General features: G+C 41.1%; 1 protein-coding gene across 1 annotated transcript in view; it reads left to right on the top strand.

Annotated features, from left to right (window-relative positions):
- Nucleotides 1-1,170: 1,170 nt before the first annotated feature.
- The window catches only part of BRWD1 (bromodomain and WD repeat domain containing 1), a 62,995-nt gene continuing 44,813 nt past the window's right edge, over nucleotides 1,171-19,352 (top strand). The window contains exons 1-13 of the mRNA XM_064471881.1: nucleotides 1,171-1,395; nucleotides 1,580-1,638; nucleotides 1,831-1,860; nucleotides 2,065-2,124; nucleotides 5,306-5,456; nucleotides 6,737-6,835; nucleotides 7,389-7,549; nucleotides 10,188-10,409; nucleotides 12,415-12,515; nucleotides 14,262-14,332; nucleotides 15,501-15,601; nucleotides 16,957-16,997; nucleotides 18,569-18,667. Of these exons, the coding sequence (XP_064327951.1) occupies nucleotides 1,332-1,395; nucleotides 1,580-1,638; nucleotides 1,831-1,860; nucleotides 2,065-2,124; nucleotides 5,306-5,456; nucleotides 6,737-6,835; nucleotides 7,389-7,549; nucleotides 10,188-10,409; nucleotides 12,415-12,515; nucleotides 14,262-14,332; nucleotides 15,501-15,601; nucleotides 16,957-16,997; nucleotides 18,569-18,667 (1,259 nt within the window). The 5' untranslated portion in view covers nucleotides 1,171-1,331. The remainder of the gene's footprint in view (nucleotides 1,396-1,579; nucleotides 1,639-1,830; nucleotides 1,861-2,064; nucleotides 2,125-5,305; nucleotides 5,457-6,736; nucleotides 6,836-7,388; nucleotides 7,550-10,187; nucleotides 10,410-12,414; nucleotides 12,516-14,261; nucleotides 14,333-15,500; nucleotides 15,602-16,956; nucleotides 16,998-18,568; nucleotides 18,668-19,352) is intronic.

Here is a 19,352-nt window from a genome sequence, read left to right as displayed (position 1 = left end):
CCAGCTCTTTTCAGAAGCTAAAAGCACGTCTGAGGTAGCGAGAGCAACAAAAATACGCGCGTTATTTCCACAAGGATCCACAAAAATATTTTATTCTGAACGTTCTAAAAGTGCATACGAAGGCACCACAGTGAGAAATGGAAAAAGAAAGGAACAGTTCGGAGCTGAAACAGAGCACGAGTGTGTCCACTGCTACATTTACGCTAGAATTCGTTCGTGCTGGGCAGAGGTGACAAACGCGGAGGGTAAAAACAAGTAAAATCCCCCGTAAGCAGGCTCCCAAAGCTGCGGGGGGGGGGGGGGGGGGTGGCGCTGGCACCTGTTTGCAGAGGCAGGGCCAGGCGCGGGGGCGAAGCTGACGGTTTCGGACGGACGCTGCGAGGGCAGCGATGCCGCCCTCCGGACTGAGGTCTGGGGCGGCCGGGGTGCCCCAGCGGCGCAGGCGGAGCCCGCTCCGGGACAACCCCCGGCGCCACAAGCGGCAGCTGAAACACGATCGATCCTGAGTAGAAAAAACCGCGGCCGGCCGTAGCAAACGCGCTCGTGCCGCAGCCGGGGCCGCGCCCCAGCTCCGCCGCCCCGGGAGCCTTCCTCCTTCTCGACCCCGCCGTCCCCCGCCCTCAGGGAAGCTCCTTCCCGCCGGGCCCGCGCGCCCCCGGCCATGAACGGCCAACGGACGGTAGCGCCGCGCGCGCCCGCACCTTCTGGCTATGGCACCGCCCACCGGCGCTCCGTCACCAACCGCCCTCCTGGCGCAATCCTTCCGCGCCCGCGCCTCTCCCGCCCCCACCTAGCGCCTTCGCTCCGACCCCCGACCACTGTCGCCCTCCCCGCACGTTTTCCGCGGTCACACGTGCACCCTACCCCCCCCCCTCCCCCGGCTCCCGCCGCCGCCGCGCGCAGGCCCCCCGGCGCTCGGGACTACTTTTTCTCTCCGCCCTCCCCGGGGCGCGCCCAGCGCAGGTGTCAGCGGCGGAGCGGAGACCGGTCTCGCGGCGGAGATGGTGGCGGCGCTGCCGAGGCTGCGCTAACGCCAGCGCGAGGGGGAGGGGAGCCGGAGCGCGAGCGCGGCGTCCGGCGAGGGGCGGGGGCGGCTCGCTCCCGCGCGCGGAGGAGAGGAGAGGGGAGGGGAGAAGAGCAGGGGGAGGGGGGGCGGTTGGCTGGCGGTTGGCGGTGGGGGAGGGGCGGCGCTGCTGACAGGGCTATGCCGAGCCGGGCCCTGCCCGCGCCAGGCGCTGCCTGAGCTCTAAATCCCTGCCCGGGCAGCCACGGCCGCCGCCACCAGCGATCGTGCCCAGCGAGTGAGCGGCAGCCCCCGGGCCGGGGCCGCCATGGCCGAGCCCCCGGCCTCGTCCAGCTCCGCCGGCGGCGTGTCCCTGCCGCTCATTGAATCAGGTAACGCCGCCGGGGCGGGAGCGGCCGCGGGCCAGGGCGAGGGCTGCCGCCGGTGCCGCCGCCGCCGCCGCTCCCTGCCGCCATCTTCCTGACCGTGCTTATGAATTACAGCCGCCCCGGGGGCTCCCCCGCCCCCCCGCCCCGGACTCACTCACCCCCCCGTCTCTCCCCGTGTCTCTTGCAGAGCTCTATTTCCTCATAGCTCGGTTCCTGACCACCGGGCCCTGCAGGAGGGCGCTGAGGGTGAGTACGGGGGCGCCGCACGCCCGGCCGTGCGGCCGAGTTCGGTGCCGCAAAGAGGATGGGAGGCGTGAGCAGCCGGGCCCCCCGCTCCCCCGCCCTCTCTCTCCCGAGCCCGTTCGCGGCTGCGGCCGCTGGAGAAGCCGGCGGCTTGCTCGCCCCTAACCCGCTGTTTCTTTTCCCTTCTCTCTGCAGGTGCTGGTGCAGGAGCTGGAGCAGCACCAGGTCTGTGTGGGCTCTGATGAAATCGCCTCTCTCGCTGTAGTCGAAAGTTTCCTTTACTTTACGAGTCGTTCAAGTTTCTTCCACTCTACTGTTTCAACTTTTTCCTCTCAACACACGTTGAGATGTTGGATGTGATCTGTTCCTCCCTCCCCATTAACCACTCAGTTGTTTGTTGTTTTTTTTTTTTTTTTCCCCTCCATGTAGTTGCTTCCTAAAAGGTTGGATTGGCAAGGAAATGAGCATTACAGAAGTTACGAAGAATTGGTGAGACTTTTCATTTTTTTTAAATAAACTTTTAATTAGGATGATAAGATTGATAATTAGACCCTTTACCTTTAAAAGTAGGCCCAAATCTTTACCTTCCACTTTTATTCCAGCTCTATTAAGACACTGGAGTTATTCTGGAAAGGGCCTTTAATGTCTTTACATTAGACTAACAAAAACACAAGTGGTGTTTTAAATTGAGGATATTGTTTACATAGCAGAGGTGGAGCTTGGCGTCGTGCATTGGTACATGCCACTGCCTACGTATAGGGAAGAGCCAATCTGAAGCAAGGTTTCATTTCAGATTTTCATGAGCAAGTTTGTTAAGCGCGTTTTGATTTGACGGTATTTATTTTCTGGTCGGCTTCCTTCATCAGCCCCCTTCAACAGATTAGGAAATGAAATCGCTGTTCAGAAATCAAGGGTTGGCAGTTCTGGTGCCTATGAGTGTGCTCGTTATCTTTGGCTACTCACTGGTCATAGCTTTTGTTCCTAAATATTAGAAAGATAAGTGATCTCTCAACAGCGTGTACTTTAGCCTTCTACAGCTGATGGTTGCTTTAAATGCTTTAACTTACATCCGTTTTGGAATGGAAAGCTGTCTTGGTTTAGTTTACTGCTTCTTAAATGGCAAAGTGCATTTGCCAGTTGAATCTTGTGAAGTGATAGCCTGGTGGTGCCTGCCCAGTGTGGTTTTACCCAGCTTTATTGTAGTTGATTTTCTTTTTTCTTCAACCAGATGTTTAGTCTTGCTTTTCCCTCGTGGAAGGTTCAGGCATTCCGGGTTAACTGACTGACTTCTCTTACCCATCAGTTTTGTGTATTGTTATAGTTAAATCCCCTTGCCTCTCTTGTGTAACACTTGAAGATCTCGGAATCGTATTTGCGTGGAGAAGGAATGAAATTTTGTTTAAACATTGTCTTAATTATTTTAAGTGCTGCTTAAAATGATAAAATGGATTCCCTGTCTTCTACTTGTCAGTGTGGTCAGTTGAGCAAATGAGGTTTTAAATTAATGCTTTAAGTCACTAAAAAGCCTAGTCTTGCTAAACAGGAATACTTTCAAGCTCTGACTTGAATTGAGCAAACATGAAAGTAGTATTAAGTTTAAAAAGGATTGTTTGGGGTTTTTTTGTTAGTTGGTTGATTGCGGTTTTTGATCCCAGTTCTTCTGGTAAAAAGTGGTGGTGTTGGGAGATGTCATGTGTGGATTCTTCTGACTTCAGTACAGTCTCTTTTAACACTGTTCATTGTATATATACAGTTGTCAGATTAATTCTTTAATATATGCTGCTTCTACCTCTTCTTCCTACGCAATTTAAAAGGAATCTCTGCACAGGGTAGTAGTATTTCAGAACATCCAAATTAATCTTATGAAGGTTTTAGTTTCTGCTTTTGAGGGGCTTTGGGAGCCTTTTGTTGTCCCGCTGGTCTCACTCTGAATTTGCAGAGACTGCAGACAAATGCAGTCATGTGGTGCAATTATTTCTTTTCATCTTTGTTCATCATGGAATTGGATCAAGACTTTAAAATAACAGTTCCTTCCAAAATCTGAGTAAAACTACTTAAAAAGGAAATGAACGGCAAGGTTTTGTATGCATGCTTCTGTCAGGGTTCACATTTGGAATATATACTTGATGATGATGGCATGCAAGCAAAATGGTTTATAATGCTTGGCATAAAGTATGCTGAACTTTCTGTTCTGAATGTCATGGATAGTACTGCTCTATACCAATTCAAGAGGCAAAGCTTATAAAGAAATTATGAAACAGTGCATTTTATAATCTTTGGACAGACAAATATATTTCTCACAACCAACCTTAAGCATCTGATGGGTTGATTTGCTTGCCTATATTGGGCTGTGTGGTAATGTTAACTAGTTTGCTGATATTACCACCTCCCCAGTCCTCCCAGAAATACAACCTATGCCACCACAAGCTTTATACATTACTACATTACTTGGATTGTTGCTATTAAAACAAGTATCGTACGTTCTCAATACTCTGTGCATTTGGGCAACTTTTTGTTGAACAGATCTTACGTGACAGCACGTGTTATTTTTACTCCCACTGATCTGACGATGAGATCAGCCTTGTCAGGACTTTACCTCATCCAAGTTCAGTCAGTAGGCTAAGGGAATAGCATCATAAGCACAAGCTAGTTGTGCCTGCGTTCTGAGCTACGTGGGCAAGCGGCCACATACCTGTGTTGGTGTGGCCCTCTGCCTCTCCTGGGAATAGCCTGGCTGCTGAAGTAGCAGTGTGGCTTCTGGTTTTAACTGGTTTTTACGTGGCCAGATGGGAGAGTGGAGGAAGCATGGGGCTGCTTGTGCCTTCTGATTCAGACCTCCCAAATAGCTTAAATTTATGATTCTGATGGTTTGCTTTACTTGAGTCTGTGTAAACTCTATTTTGCATATTCAACCTCACCATTATTGTGATTGACATTGTAGTTAGGCAAGAATTTTTTTTCATTGAACTCACAGAAAGAAGGGAAGAATAATCAAAAGCCACACACATCTGGTTTTGACTGAGACATCCAAGTGTGTGTGTGGGTGTATTTTTTTTTTTTTTAGACTATGAGGTGTAGATAGTATGGGATCCGTCCTGAACGGACAGATGACTGTTTTGATCCTTTTGGTTTAAGGAAGTAGGGCAGTCTTATGCTATGTAGTACTGGTTCTTCAAGGAAACTAGTCCCGGAGAGATTGTACTCAAAGCTACTAGTTTGCAGTTTAGCGAACAAGTACCGTGCAACTGAAGTACTAGTTGCATAAATTATTGTGCTTGATTACCACAGAATTCTCCGTGATTTTGGGTTATGAGATTTTAAATTTTATTTTTTATTTTTAATAAGAACAATTGAGTGAATTGGGTAAAGACACTCATTGTAGGGTGCTGCACAAATGAGTGCCAGACATGTGAATATTGTGGGCTTTCAGGCATAAAATATTTGACGGGCAATAAGTCATTTTACTGCACTTATTTTCACTATGGCTCTCCCATTCTTGGAGAGTTCTTGCTGAATTTACTAGATCAGAGCTTAACAGAATTGATTTTATTTTGTAAGTTGAACTTAAAAATATTTAAGCAATGTTTAATATACCTGTGAATATCGATGCTTTTAGATTGATTTGTTCTGGATGTACTGTATATATTTTTAAAACTTAAATTTCCGTCAGGTGCTGTCCAACAAACATGTGGCTCCAGACCATTTGTTACAAATTTGCAAGCGTATTGGTCCTATTCTGGATAAGGAGATACCACCCAGCATTTCGAGAGTGAATTCCTTACTCGGTGCAGGGAGACAGTCATTGTTACGTACAGCAAAAGGTATGGTTGGTTTATCATTTGAAATGGGTACAATACATTTTCCATAAGTATATGGTGAAGACTTTTGGAACACTTAAGAGTTATGAGCTTTCACCAAAATTGGTCCCCACTTCTTCTGTACTGTGTTTAATCAACCAAAACACTAGTGATCTGTGTATTAATGGTGTAAATATAAATTGATTGTTGTGAAGAGGAGGTTTTAAGTTGCATCACAAGAATTATTGTTACTCTGAGTGCTGAGGCTGCTGAACATGGCCACTTTTTAGTGTTACTGCAATATAATGAATCATCAGGACATAGGTCGTACTTCTCTAACATCTCCCGACACTCCCAGTAATATATTGGCTCATGTTGGTTTTGAATGCGGTATCTGTTGTGCTCTTTTCGCTGCAAATGTGAGACAGTGACGCTAGTTTCCTGGAATTTTTCTTGGTTAATGCAGATGGCATCAAAATTAGTACTTGTGAATTCTGTATGTACACAGGAAGAAAGTCCTTGCCCCTAACTTGAAAGGGAATGATTGACAGTGCATAAGCACATACTTTATTTGATAGAGTAGATTTTAGCTTTAGGCTTAACTCTTTGAATGTTTCTGGGAGGAGGGTGTTCATGTGTTTGTATGAAGTTCTGTTGGGTAGCTGGATGTTGTGATGTGGGACTGGTTTACGGGATACTGTTGTGTTTTCAGTTATCTGCCCTAACTGCTTTAAAGGATGCACGCTGAATGACAGTGACTGTTCTATTCTGAAAATCAGGATTGCAATTATTTCAGCATGAGTGTGTCAAAATAACTGTCAGCATGGGAATTCCTTTTAAGAATCGCAGAATTGTCAGGTTGGAAGGGACCTCTTGAGATAATTTAATCCTAACAAATATTCAGTAAATATTTGCAATATTTATGAATAAATATTCATGAAAATGTTAAAAATCTTTAATGCTTCACACTGGGAACAAGTAGGAAAATTTCAGTTGGAAAGTTAGTTTTTGTTATGTGAACTGCAGGGGCATCACCATTTAGGAGTAACTTCAAAGTTTGGTGTTGGTTGTGTCGGGTTTTTTTCCCCTTCCTTCTGTTACTATATTAAATGGATTTTTCTCTTCTCTGATACTACACTGTTCCTGAAAAGTTTTGGGGCATTTGGTGTTCCAGTTTTTTCAGTTGTTTCATTACTGTATTTGAGACCAGCTGTAGATATGTTCTTTACTGTGTTTTGGAACTGTGGTTCTGTTGGCATTTTTAACTTGTGCTTATGATTAACTTCTACCTATTGGTTTTAAAGATTGCAGGAACACTGTTTGGAAGGGCTCTGCATTTGCTGCTCTTCATAGAGGAAGACCTCCTGAAATTCCCGTGAACTATGGCACACCACCAAATATTGGTAAGCTCTTCTCAATACTCATCACTGCTTCTGTGAGCATAAGATATGTATTTTGGTACTAGGCTTGCTACAACACTGAGAATTGCCACTCAGAACTGGATCTGGATGCTTATCTAGAGAACTTCATATGCCTTCACTGGAGTTACGCATTGAATCTGCTCACAGCACTAGTGAGGCAGTAACCTCTAGATGACATATTTGTCTTTTGTAAAGCCCCTGTAGGTAAACCTACAGAAAAGACAAATCATTCTGCTTTGGATAGATGGACTCTTATATGATTTTAAGGTATAGAAAGGCATGGGAGAATAAAGGTAACATTTAGCACCTCTTATTTAGAGACTGAAGTTTTGACTGGAGCAAGTTTAAAATGCTGTCTTGGTTTTATACATAGAAAAAATAGCAAATACAAAAAAACCTTGATTTTATGAAATCTGAAAGTCACTTCTAGTGAGTCCTTAAGTAATATATTAATGGCAGCTAGGTAAAGTAATGTTTTGGAATAGACCTGTTTTAAACATCAGTACGTTCATTCTTTGATTTCTTTGTGTTCTAGTCGAAGTACATCGAGCAAAACAATTAACTGGATATGCAAAGTTCAGTACTTCATTTCCAGGGAGCATGTATCAGCATGTCAAGATGCACAGGCGGATTCTTGGCCATCTTTCTTCTGTATATTGTGTTGCATTTGATAGGACTGGACATCGAATATTTACTGTGAGTTGATGAAATAGATCCAAATCTGAATATAGTTCTAGATGGATGTGAGGAAAAGAACTTTGAAATGCATGTTATGCTAAAACTTCTGAAGGTGGATATCAGTAGTGTTAGTGTAGCTTATTAGCTCCATCACCATGCTCAAGTAGAACAGTTTGATGTAATTAAAGATCGGTAGCATGTAAGAAATTGTTGCCCTTAATATCTGGTCAGGTGTTGGCATTGATGTAGGAGCTTTATTCAGTGATGTAGTTCAATCACAGAATGGTTTGGGTTGGAAGAGACCCTAAAGATCATCTAGTCCAACCCTCGTGCTGTGGGCAGGGACACCTTCCACTAGACCAGGTCGCTCAAAGCCCCATCCAACCTGGCCTTGAACACTTCCAGGGACGGGGTATATACAACTTCTCTATGCAACCTGCTCCAGTGCCTCACTGCCCTCTTAGTGAAGAATTCCTTCCTTATATCTAATCCAAATCTATCCTCTTTCAGTTTAAAGCCATTACCCTAGTCCTATTGCTACATGTCCTTGGGAAAACTCTCCAGCTTTCTTGTAGGCCCCCTTCAGGTACTGGAAGGCTGCAGTAAAGTCTCCCTGCAGCCTTCTCTTCTCCAGGCTGAACAACCCCAGCTCTCTCAGCCTTTCTTCACAAGAGAGGTGCTTCAGCCCTTGGATCATTTTTCTGGCCCTCCTCTGGACCTGCTCCAAAAAGTCCATGTCCTTGTGCTGAGGGCTCCAGAACAGGATGCAGCACTTCAGCTGGGGTCTCACCAGGCTGGAGTAGAGGGGTAGAATCACCTCCCTCGACCTGCTGGCCACGCTGCTTTTGATGTAGCCCAGGATACAGTTGGCTTTCTGGGCTGCGAGCGCACGTTGCTGGGTCAAGTTGAGCTTCTTATCAACCAACACCCCCAAGTCCTTCTCCTCAGGGTTGCTTTCAGTCCGTTTTCAGGCCAGCCTGTGTTTGTGCTTGGGATTGTCCCGACCCAGGTGCAGGACCTTACACTTGGCCTTGTTGAACTTCAAGAGGTTCACACGGGCTCACCTCTGAAGCCTGTTAGGGTCCCTCTGGATGGCATCCCTTCCCTCCAGCGTGTCAACTGCAGCACACAGCTTGGTGTTGCTGGCAAACTTGCTGAGAGTGCACTCAATCCCACTGTCCATGTCTCCAACAAAGATGTTGAACAGAGCTAGTCCCAATACCAACCCCTGAGGAATGCTGCTCATCGCTGGTCTCCACCTGGACATCGAGCCATTGACTGCAACTCTGAGTTTGACCATCAGCCTATTCCTTATCCACCAGGTGGTCCATCCATCAAATCCATGATTCTCCAGTTTAGAGACAAGGATGTCGTGCGGGACAGTGTCAGATGCTTTGCACAAGTCTGGGTAGATGATGTCAGTTTCTTCCCTTACCCACCGATGCTGTAACATCATCATAGAAGGCCACCAAATCTGTCAGGCACGATTTGCCCTTAGTGAAGGCATGTTGGCTGTTACCAATCACCTCCTTATTTTCAATGTGCCTTAGCGTAGTTTCCAGGAGGATCTTGCCGGGCTCAGAGGTGAGACTGGCCTGTAGCTCCCCAGATCTTCCTTTTTTCCCTTTTTAAAAATGGGAGTTATGTTTCCCCTTCTCCAGTCTTGGGAACTTCACCAGACTGCCACGGCTTCTCAAATATGATGGACAGTGGCTTAGCAATTTCATCTACCACTTCCCTCAGGACCTGTGGATGCATCTCGTCAGGTCTCATGGACTTGTGCACCTACAGGTTCCTTAGATGGTCTTGAACCTGATCTTCTACAGTGGGTGGTTCTTCATTCTCCCAGTCCCTGCCTTTGACTTCTATGGCTTGGGTGGTGTGGCTTGAACACTTGCTGGTGAAGACAGAGGCAAAAAAGTTGGCTTTCTCCATATCCTGTGTAACCAGGTCTCCTGTTTCCTTCCACAGAGGGACCACATTTTCCCTAGTCTTCCTTTTATCAGTATTTATCAGTATATCTATAGAAGCTTTTCTTGTTGCTCTTGATGTCCCTGGCCAGATTTAATTCTGTCAGGGCTTTAGCTTTCCTAACCTGATCCCTGTCTGCGTGGACAATTTCTCTGTATTCCTCCCAGGCTACCTGTCCTTGCTTCCACCCTTTGTAGGCTTCCTGTTTGTGTTTTCCCAGGAGCTCCTTGTTCATCCATGCAGGCCTCCTGGTGCTTTTGCCTGACTTCCTCTGTGTTGAGACGCATCGCTCCTGGGCTTGGAGGAGGTGATTCTTGAACACTAACCAGCTTTGTTGGGCCCTTCTTCCCTCAGAGGAGAGATTGCTTTTACAGAACAGTACTTTCATTGCCCCTTGCCTTTACTGTAAGGAACCCCCTCAAACTTATTCCAAACTTCTTGCATTATATGGTATCGATCTGTGTTGATTGCAGTGTAATCTTGAACCATAAGTGAACATTTTGGGTTTTTTAATGTTGGTCATATGACTATTTCTTTCAGCTTAAGTATCATAAATGGTTTTAAATAGAAATGTAATTTACCAAGTTGTGGGAAAACATAGTTAGGTTCTTTACAGGAAGCCTAAAACTTTTATGCTGAATCTTTTTTTAAAAATCCTTGCTGAGCATAATAAATTTCTTTCTAGGGCTCAGATGACTGTTTGGTAAAGATTTGGTCAACTCATAATGGCAGGTTATTTGCCACATTACGAGGACATTCAGCAGAAATTTCCGATATGGCTGTCAATTATGAAAACACTATGATTGCAGCTGGAAGCTGTGATAAAATGATCAGAGTGTGGTGTCTGAGAACCTGTGCACCAGTTGCAGTCCTCCATGGGCACACAGGGTCCATTACCTCATTACAGGTATGTCTGGGTTTTTTAAGTGTTTCTATATATTGATGCACAGGTAATGTAGACGAATGGTAAGAAGCAGCCAGCCTACGAAACTCCAAGACAAGTTTCACTTAACAGTGTGGTATGGAAAGTTTGAAGGTATTTTGATAAAATACTAGAAAACAAGAAATAATTCGGGGGGGGAAGAGGCTGTTGCACCTGATTTGAAAAGTTACTTTGAAAAGTTGAGTCTGCTTTAGTAGTAGGATTTAGATTAATGGGCTGCCCTAAGATTAGCTAGCTATCATATTGGTAAGAAATGATAACCACTTTCCTTGGTTGCGTATTGAAATTGAGAAACATAGTTACATGAATGCTCTATGCCAATAGAGCCTTCTATCTTTGTGTTGAAAAGCAAGATCAGTACCTCATGTTCTGTTTGTGGAGAAAAGTACTTTGTTGTTGCTGTTACTAAGTTAAGTAGTAACTTGCCAAGCGTACATCTTACTTTTTTGTGTCCAAGTGCAAGGAAGTGATGTTGTTTCCCATGAAGGCTGGCGCGTGAGTGGCAAATAACTCACTGTGCCTTTGATGATGACAGTCACTGTGGTTTTCACATGACTGAAATTATTTCTGCGTGACTGCCTGTGGGAATATTAAAATCTGAACATTTAAATACTTGTGTCAAAAATTAGTCAAAACCACAGGAGAAACCTACTTAAAAAAACCAAAAGATAGAAAAGTTCCTTGCCTTCCTGAAATTCCCAAGTATTTAACTGAAAATAGTGAAAAGAATCCTCCTTCATGTTATATTCTCACCAGTAATATTTGAGCTGTTAGAACCAAATAGAATTTCTGGGAAGTATCATGTCCTCCTACTGTCTGTTACTGGAGACACAATATGCTGGTTTGTATAGGTGAGTGTTCTGATCCAGCATGTGATTCTTACAGCTTCCATTATATGGGTATTTGTCTTAATCTCAAAAATATAAGTTATTTCAAAAGTGCAAAGATGTTTGATGTAGTATGTTGTGTATTTTAGATTTGAAGGCATTGTGATACTTTCTGTGCTATCAGTAGTGTTTTGGATTCAGGCTCGTTTTGGCCTTTGTAGTTCCTTATTTAATAGATAAACTAGGAGCTTGTTATCCAGATTTGCTGCGTTTTCCGATGAGACAAACAGGCTTATGTTGAGAATTGAAGAGCGGCCTCTTGCCAGCTTGTGAAGTTCAGTACAGAAAATAATTTTGCAGTTTTTGCAAAAATGCTGCCGCTGAGAGTAACCTTCATATTTGCAGAGTTACTGTGGCATTCGTTGCATATTTTTTCTTTCTTTGGTTTTTAATAGTAAAGCACTTATTTGTTGTGTTTCTTTTATTGTAGTATGGTAGATTTTATTTTTGTTTAAGTGTTCTTAATAACACTATAATTGCAATATGTACAACTTATACGGCCTTTTCCAATGGTAGTAGTAGTAATTGATGAACAATTTTATCAACTTGTATAACTTGAGTTCTGTAAAGTTTTCTGAAGGGTAGCTCTGTGCATAGCAATAAATCCATGTCTTAAAGAAATGTGTGAGGACTTCCTATAAATTCATATGTGATGCTGGGTTACATACTTGGACTATCTCATAACTGATGCTCTGCTTAATTAGAGAATTAAAAAGTAAGCCTGTCTAGTGAAACTTACTTCCTTTTCCTTTTTTTTTTTTTTTCAGTCTGCTCTGCTTGTTACTTCATTCATTGACAAAACTTCTAGTGAATGATTGTGGTTAGTTAAGACTTCAAAAACAAAGCAGTGAATGAATTGGTTTTGTATAATGCAATAGTTGAAACACATACTTTAAAATAAGTTTGAGGTCTAGGAGAAATTATTTTGTAAGCATTGAAAATTATATTTATCATCAACACCTTTAGCAGTTTTAGGTGAAAAATGCAAAGTAAATAAAGGTTTTACATTAGTGTTTCTAGAAGTGCATAAACAGTTTTTAAATATCTCTTCTATGTGTCTGATTTTACATTCTTCTCTTCAGTTTAGTCCGATGGTGAAAGGCTCCATGCGATACATGGTCTCTACTGGTGCAGATGGAACTGTTTGCTTTTGGCAATGGGATACAGATTCCATGAAATTCAAGTATGTAAATGGGCTGCTGATTAACTCTATGCCATACTATGCTTGATTAAAATAAATGAAGTGCTTTTAACTAGCTAAGAAAAATAGATTTTTTGTAATAATAAAAATGTTGTGGAAATAATCTATTACATAATTATTTTAAGGCACCGTCACTAACTAGATCCTTTACAAATTTGTTATTCCATTGTCCTGGGAGACTAGCCAGGAAATATATTAACTTCTTAGAACACTAAAAGTACAAGTGTAGGACAACTAGAATTGCTGCAAACATAAATATGTTGGAACAGTATAATAAAGCTTTTTGTCTGTGTTGAATTTTCAACAGTACTCTAGTTTTAGGATGTCTCTTATAGAACTTGCATGCAGAGTCTGTTCAGGATAGTTTTTAAATGTTCTATATGTGGTTGCTGTTTATGTGTAGAAAACCAAAATATTTTATTGTTACTGGAAAGGACAGATCTGGGGTGATCAGTCTGTGTCTAGTATTGTGCCATATAATGGTAGTTGGTACAAAATGATCCATTTTACATTAAAGCAGCTATTTTTAAAAAAGTACTTTAGAAAGCAGAAGATTATTTTGCTTTTTAATTCAAACTTACTTGTGATCTTAAGGTAGTAGAATTGCAGCAAAAACTATCAAAGGCATAGTTTCATCTGAAGACTCTTAGGGCTGTAATTTGTAGGAGGAGAGTGTTTAAACTGGTTCCTTAATTATTCTCTTTCTAAAATTAGAGTACTGTATCAGATGGAAACACTGTTTAAATTAGTTTAAGCATGGGCTTAATTTGGTTTAAGCATTGGTAGGCCTCAAAGCAGCATTCTTAGTATTTGAATCTCTGTACTGTGTATCATACAAACATGAGAAATACTTTTATACTGAAGGTCTCTATTTCCTTTGATAAACACAACACACTTGAATAGAAAAGCAGTAGAATAATGAGTAGAAACCTATATTGTAAGTGGCTGTACACGTTTTGTGTACAAACTGTATTGTTTGTAACAATAGAATTGTTTCTATTGTTGAACAAATGTTTCTTCACCAATTTCAACATACAAATTCACTATCAACAAAATTCAACAAAAAATACTGTTGACGAATTAATCTATTCATTGAAACAATAGAAACAAAAGAAATGCAAACAAACTACAGCTTGCTGCATTTCTCCTTAATGTAGTTCTCAGTAGCTACTTTCTGTGAGATTATGGCCCTGTCAGCTGGAAGCGTGCACATGACTTGCAGATCAGGAAAGAAGGCAGTCTTTTAAATCACCATGTGCACAATTTTGCAAAACTTCTATTTACTTCTGTAAAGTTTTAAGATTTTGCAGAGCATTGTGCAGTAATGGTATTTGTTGGGCCTTATTTCATGTACTGTTAATGGTTTGTAATGTGGGGGTGAGAGTTCAGTACTTCAGGGATATATTATGGAGGGGGTAAATCATACTTACTGAAGGATGAGCGAAAATAAGCATTCTTTGGCATGTCACGTTATCCTTTGCTAAGTAATAGCATCTTGCAGAAAAAGTCATAAGCTGTGTGGGCTTCAAATATCATTTGTATATGTGTGTACAGTAATTTTGAAAGGTAAACCTTATTGCTCATCCTCCCGCACAAGATTTACAGATGGTAACTTTAGGTATTCAAGAAGTACCTGTTATGTAGATGTTTGAAGAAACATGTTTGAAATGTTAAGAAAAGCCAGGTTTTGCATGGCATGTCCTGTTTCAAGCATCTTTTCTTTCTAAGCAATCGGCCAGTGAAATTCACAGAAAAACCCAGACCAGGGGTTCAGATGCTTTGTTCTTCATTCAGCGTAGGTAAGTCATGTACAGATTGAGTTTGGCATTGTGATTTCTCTTCCTTCCTCATAAGTAGTTTTATAATATTATGGTTGTGACAGCTTTGAAATATACAAAACCAGCAGCTGTGTGATAAGCAATTTTATATATGTGTATTGTTAGCCTATGACATAAATAATGTGACTGCTCTTAGCTAACAGTGGGAGGCTGTTGAACTAAGTGGTACTGTTTTCCTTTTCCCATTGGTGATTTTACAGAAGTGAAAGCCACCTGATGCTTGTTTACTCTCTATCCATCTTCACTGGATTTTTATTTTTGTTTAATCCTCAGGGATTTGCAAAACTAGTTCTGTAAGATACCACAGTCAACAGCAAGGAAGTGGTTACTGCCAATAGCAAGAGCTCCTGATTCTGTGCCAGTTGTGTGCAGGGATAGTAATAAAAATTCCTTCTTTCTTAAGAATCCACAAATGTATCTATAAGTGTACTTCATTCCTGGCTTGTAGTTGTCTTTCATTCTGTCTTTCATCTATGGGTGATTTGTGGGAAGGCTTACTGGTACCAGGTAGCGTGAACATTAGAAGAAAATTGGGAAATCCAGAAATAAAATACAAATCAAAGTGCAAATTGTTAATGTTGTCAGGATATAGTCCTGTGTTGTGACTGGGTTTGGGGTTTTTTTGTGGGATTTTTTTGGTTGTTTTTTTTTGGCAGCACTCACAGGTGCCAAGAGGCAGATCTTAATATTGCTGCCACCACAGCTAAATACTGGTGTACTTACACTGGTTTACTTCCGTTTCTACCCAGTTTTGAAGCAGTTCACATGCCACAAATGGGACTTATACTACAGTGAAAGAGTCATCTAGGTAATTCCAATGAGGACTAGCCATATTCCCTGTAATCGAGGGCTTCTGTGCACAATTAGTAGCATTAGAAGTTTCAGCATTCCCCTAATTATATACTTTAGAATCTTTGTAACACTAGTATGACTATTTATTTTTACTATGGCTGAGAGTGCTTTCTCAGGCAAGAAGGGAACTGCCTTCGATATCTGTATGTTGGTGGAAGAGCATAAAAAAAAGTGACACTCTTCAGATTTTTTTTTTTTTAAACAAGGCATCTGAGAAATGTTGGTGATCTGTTTTAATTTCTTACACAGTAGCTTAATTATTGGTTGATTTTTACAGGTGGTATGTTTTTAGCAACTGGCAGCACTGACCATGTCATCAGGATGTATTTTTTTGGCTCTGAAACACCTGAGAAAATAGCTGAATTGGAAAGTCATGCTGTAAGTAAGACTGTTGAATGTAATAATTGGTCACTTCAAACAGCATTGAAGTTGCAAGTTAATGTTTTTTTGGATTTGTAGCAATGTTCTTTCATTGAATATTTTTTGAACTTACGCAGAATTCCAGTCAGTCATCTCAATATGACTTGACCATTTTAAAGGCTGGAAAGTATCAAGATGGTATTTAGAAATCTCTTTTTTCAACTGGATGTCATACATTTCTACAATTTTAAAGTATGTGGTTCTCCCTCTGATGCCACTGTGCCTAGCCACCCGTGTGCTATATGCAGTATACAGGAAGTAGATAGGCTGAGAATGTGGATTTCATTACTCAAGTTATTTACCATTCGGCACCTTTTGCATTAAATCTTTAAATAGCATTGAGTGTCCAGAATTTTACTTCCATTCATCTTGATCTTTGTTCACACTCTCGATGGCTGTGCAAGCCACTTTGTTTCCTGAGTAATAAGTCAGCTGGCTGGTTTAGCAGTGTTTCCCCATGTGCTTTATATAATGTGTTCTGTCTGTCTTTACTTGCTTTCTTGATATAACTGATACCTGTTAGGAAAAGAACTTCTTAAATAAAAAGCTTTCATTTTTTTTATTTGTGTACCTTAGTCTGGCAGAATCTATCTTCTAAGGAATTGAGGGAAATTTGGCTTACCTTCATGTGCTGAAGGTTGAGTAATTTTTTTTTCAGCACTTGATGCACAAAGAATCTGTAGATTTACTATAGATAATTTAGATTTAGTTGAACCCTTAAAGTTCTTTCAAGGGCAGCTCTTCAAATATTCATCATCTTCATTTTGTTTGCCTTGATATGTCGTCTCTAATACTGAATCTGACTTTTACCATTTATGTGATAGTGATAAGGCTTGATCAGTACGTATTTTGTATGTAGAGAAGACTTTAATCTCTGAAGATAAACTGAGTGTGCTATCTAATTTTCCCATAGTTTTTATTGTAATAAAAATGAATAACTAATTATATATATTTTTTAAGGAATGTGTAAGTAGGAGTGGGAACAACAAATTCATCTCGATTGTAGTTGGCTTAGGACATTGGAAATATATATTCAAATATGAGGTAATTGGCTGCCAAGTTATTAATGGAAAGTTATTTCATCTGTCAGTGCTTCATAATTAATTGGGACTTTTTAAAAAACTTGCATTTTAAATGTACGGTTAGTGAATTCTGGTATTTGTTGGACTTGGTTCACCTTGCAACTAAAACTGTTAAGAATTTTACAATATGCAGCTTTTTCACTGTTTCAGATTTTACTAAGCTCAGATTTGTCAAAAACATATTTCCTGTTTAAAAATATAATTTCTAACAAACTGTACTTTTTCTTACAGGACAAAGTTGACAGCATTCAGTTTTCTAACAGTGGTGATAGGTATGTTGAAAGATGCTCAAATGTAAACAAACAATACATTATTTTGTAATTAAGAATCTATTATTGTTCATTCCTGGAGGTTTCCAATAAGAAAATTCTCCTTTAGAACTTTGGACTAATCCAGGACAGCATAGTTAAGTTTCAGCTGTCTGTCTCAGTTTTCTATTAATCTCTGTTAGACAATGTCTCTGGACTGGCTGGGTTTTTATTTACCTGGGGGCATGTTATCACTTTTTAACATACCTGATGTATTTGTGGCTTCATAAGCCTCCTCTTCCCCCTCCTTTGCTTTCAGTTCCAGGAAGTATTGGATCAAAATGGGAAAACGCAATGCAAACGGTCTAAAATAAGTTTTAATAACTTTCATTTATTTTCTAGCCTATTTTTTTAAATTTTTGTTGTTTGTGTTTTTTAAGGAAATGTATTTAACAGAATTTTACAGCTGATCTGGGGGGTGAGGAGGAAGTGTTGTGTCAGTTCCATTTGTAAAACCTCACACATACTTCCAGTACAGAATGAAGTCCAAATTGATCTCTGGCCTATCACTAATGAAAATGTGGATTTTAGCCTTCAGGGTAGACTTACATCTGCAGCCAATAGTTGCAGCTTAATTTTTTTTTCCTCTTGTTGAAAGCCAGATAACTGTGACTGAGAACACTAATAATCTACATTCAGTTTGGAAGTTGTAGTGGTCTTCCTTTTAAATGTTTTTTCTGCAATTATAATTGTCTTTGGGGCCATTGTGTTGCACTGGACCATCCATGTTGCCTGCATAGATCCCTTTTCAAGGCAGTATTAAAAAAAAAAGGGGGGGGGCATGCAAAACTTCTGTTTTGCTTAGTGACACTTTCTATGGCAGATGTTTAAGGTAAATTATTAAAGTGGATCATAGCAAATTAGACCACAGTCATGATATACCTAGCATGCAAGGTTTTTCTGTGGGAGGTATGTCAACTGTCTTTCTCAGGGCTGTGATTCATGGACTAGGGAGATTATCTTTGGATGTTTTAAAATGTTTCAGTTCCTCCCTTCAGCAATTTCCATTTTTCTCAGCTGATGGTTCAGCAGTTCATGAAATGGAAGCCTGAACTGCTATGGTTTACACCTTGGTATCTTAAAGTAAACCAGTGGTGGTCTTCTCTTTTATGCACAGTGGTGGGTGGGAACATCTCAGGTTTTGCGGTGCTGGTCTGTTCTTGCCTCTTCTTCAGTATCTGAAACTTTACAGTTTCAGAATGGATTACTTAAAATACTTCAGTGAAACATTGTGATTGAGAAGGATTTGAGGGTGAAGTTGTGAACTGAGTTAAACTTTGGAACTTGCTTCTCTGTTCTATGTGTTTTGTCAACTTCATTCAGTGTTTCAGTTCAGAAAAACTCTCTTTCCTGGGCTTCTAGAAAGAAAGTTAATGGGCAGGTAACAGTAAAGAATTCTCTTGCACACAAATTCAAGATTTCACTTCTCAGTCTTTCACTGTAATGTTTTAAATTGTGGTGGTGTGTAACCCTGAACATACTTTAAAGCAAATTCTTTTGAAGATGAATGAACTATCTTTTAAAACTTTTTCAAGGTTCATAAGTGGAAGTAGAGATGGAACAGCTCGAATCTGGCGTTTTGAGCAAGCAGAATGGAGGAGCATTTTGTTGGATATGTCTGATCGATTACCAGGGTAGGTGAAGTGCTGTCTTTTTTTTTTTTAATTAATCTGTTGTGTGAAGTCAGAAAGTTTGAAAAACTCATCAAGCACACTTCAATCAAACCAGAGCAAGCCTTAGCAATATTATGGTCTTTGTTGGGGTCAAATTAGTGTTCTGGTGGTATAATGACTCACTAAATTTTAGTCTGTGCTTGAATAAATGCCTAAATATTTATATAGCTTTAAAATGTACACTGTGCCAAATTAACCTTTTCCTTTAACAAAGGAAATGTAATTAACAGAAAGTGCAGTAGATCTCTATCTGGATTTCAGTCAGACACCTGATATGTCACAGGAGAAACATTTTTAGATGAGTAAAAATAAGGTAGATGATAACCTCTTTCCAGATGGGGTCATGACAGGTAGTAGGGGGGTTTCATCAGGACTGATCTTGCCGACTGTTTTCATTGATTCTTTTGTACTTTTAAAAAGTGCATTAATGAAATATGGTGGTGGCACACAGTTTGAATAGTGTCATTACAGATGAAGATCAGGATATTACATAACACTGGATAAACCTGAAGGGTGGATGATTTACAGTAGTACAGAATGCAAGAAGTGAATTTGTAGTTGATTAAATGAGGTGGGGGCACACATACAATAAGAAATCTTGGGTGTATGAGTTAACTGGAGGGTGATGGCAAGCTCTTCTTGTGAT

The sequence above is a fragment of the Phalacrocorax carbo genome, chromosome 1 (genome assembly GCF_963921805.1).
Source record: "Phalacrocorax carbo chromosome 1, bPhaCar2.1, whole genome shotgun sequence".
Taxonomy (NCBI): domain Eukaryota; kingdom Metazoa; phylum Chordata; class Aves; order Suliformes; family Phalacrocoracidae; genus Phalacrocorax; species Phalacrocorax carbo.
This window is presented reverse-complemented; position numbering and strand designations above follow the sequence as displayed.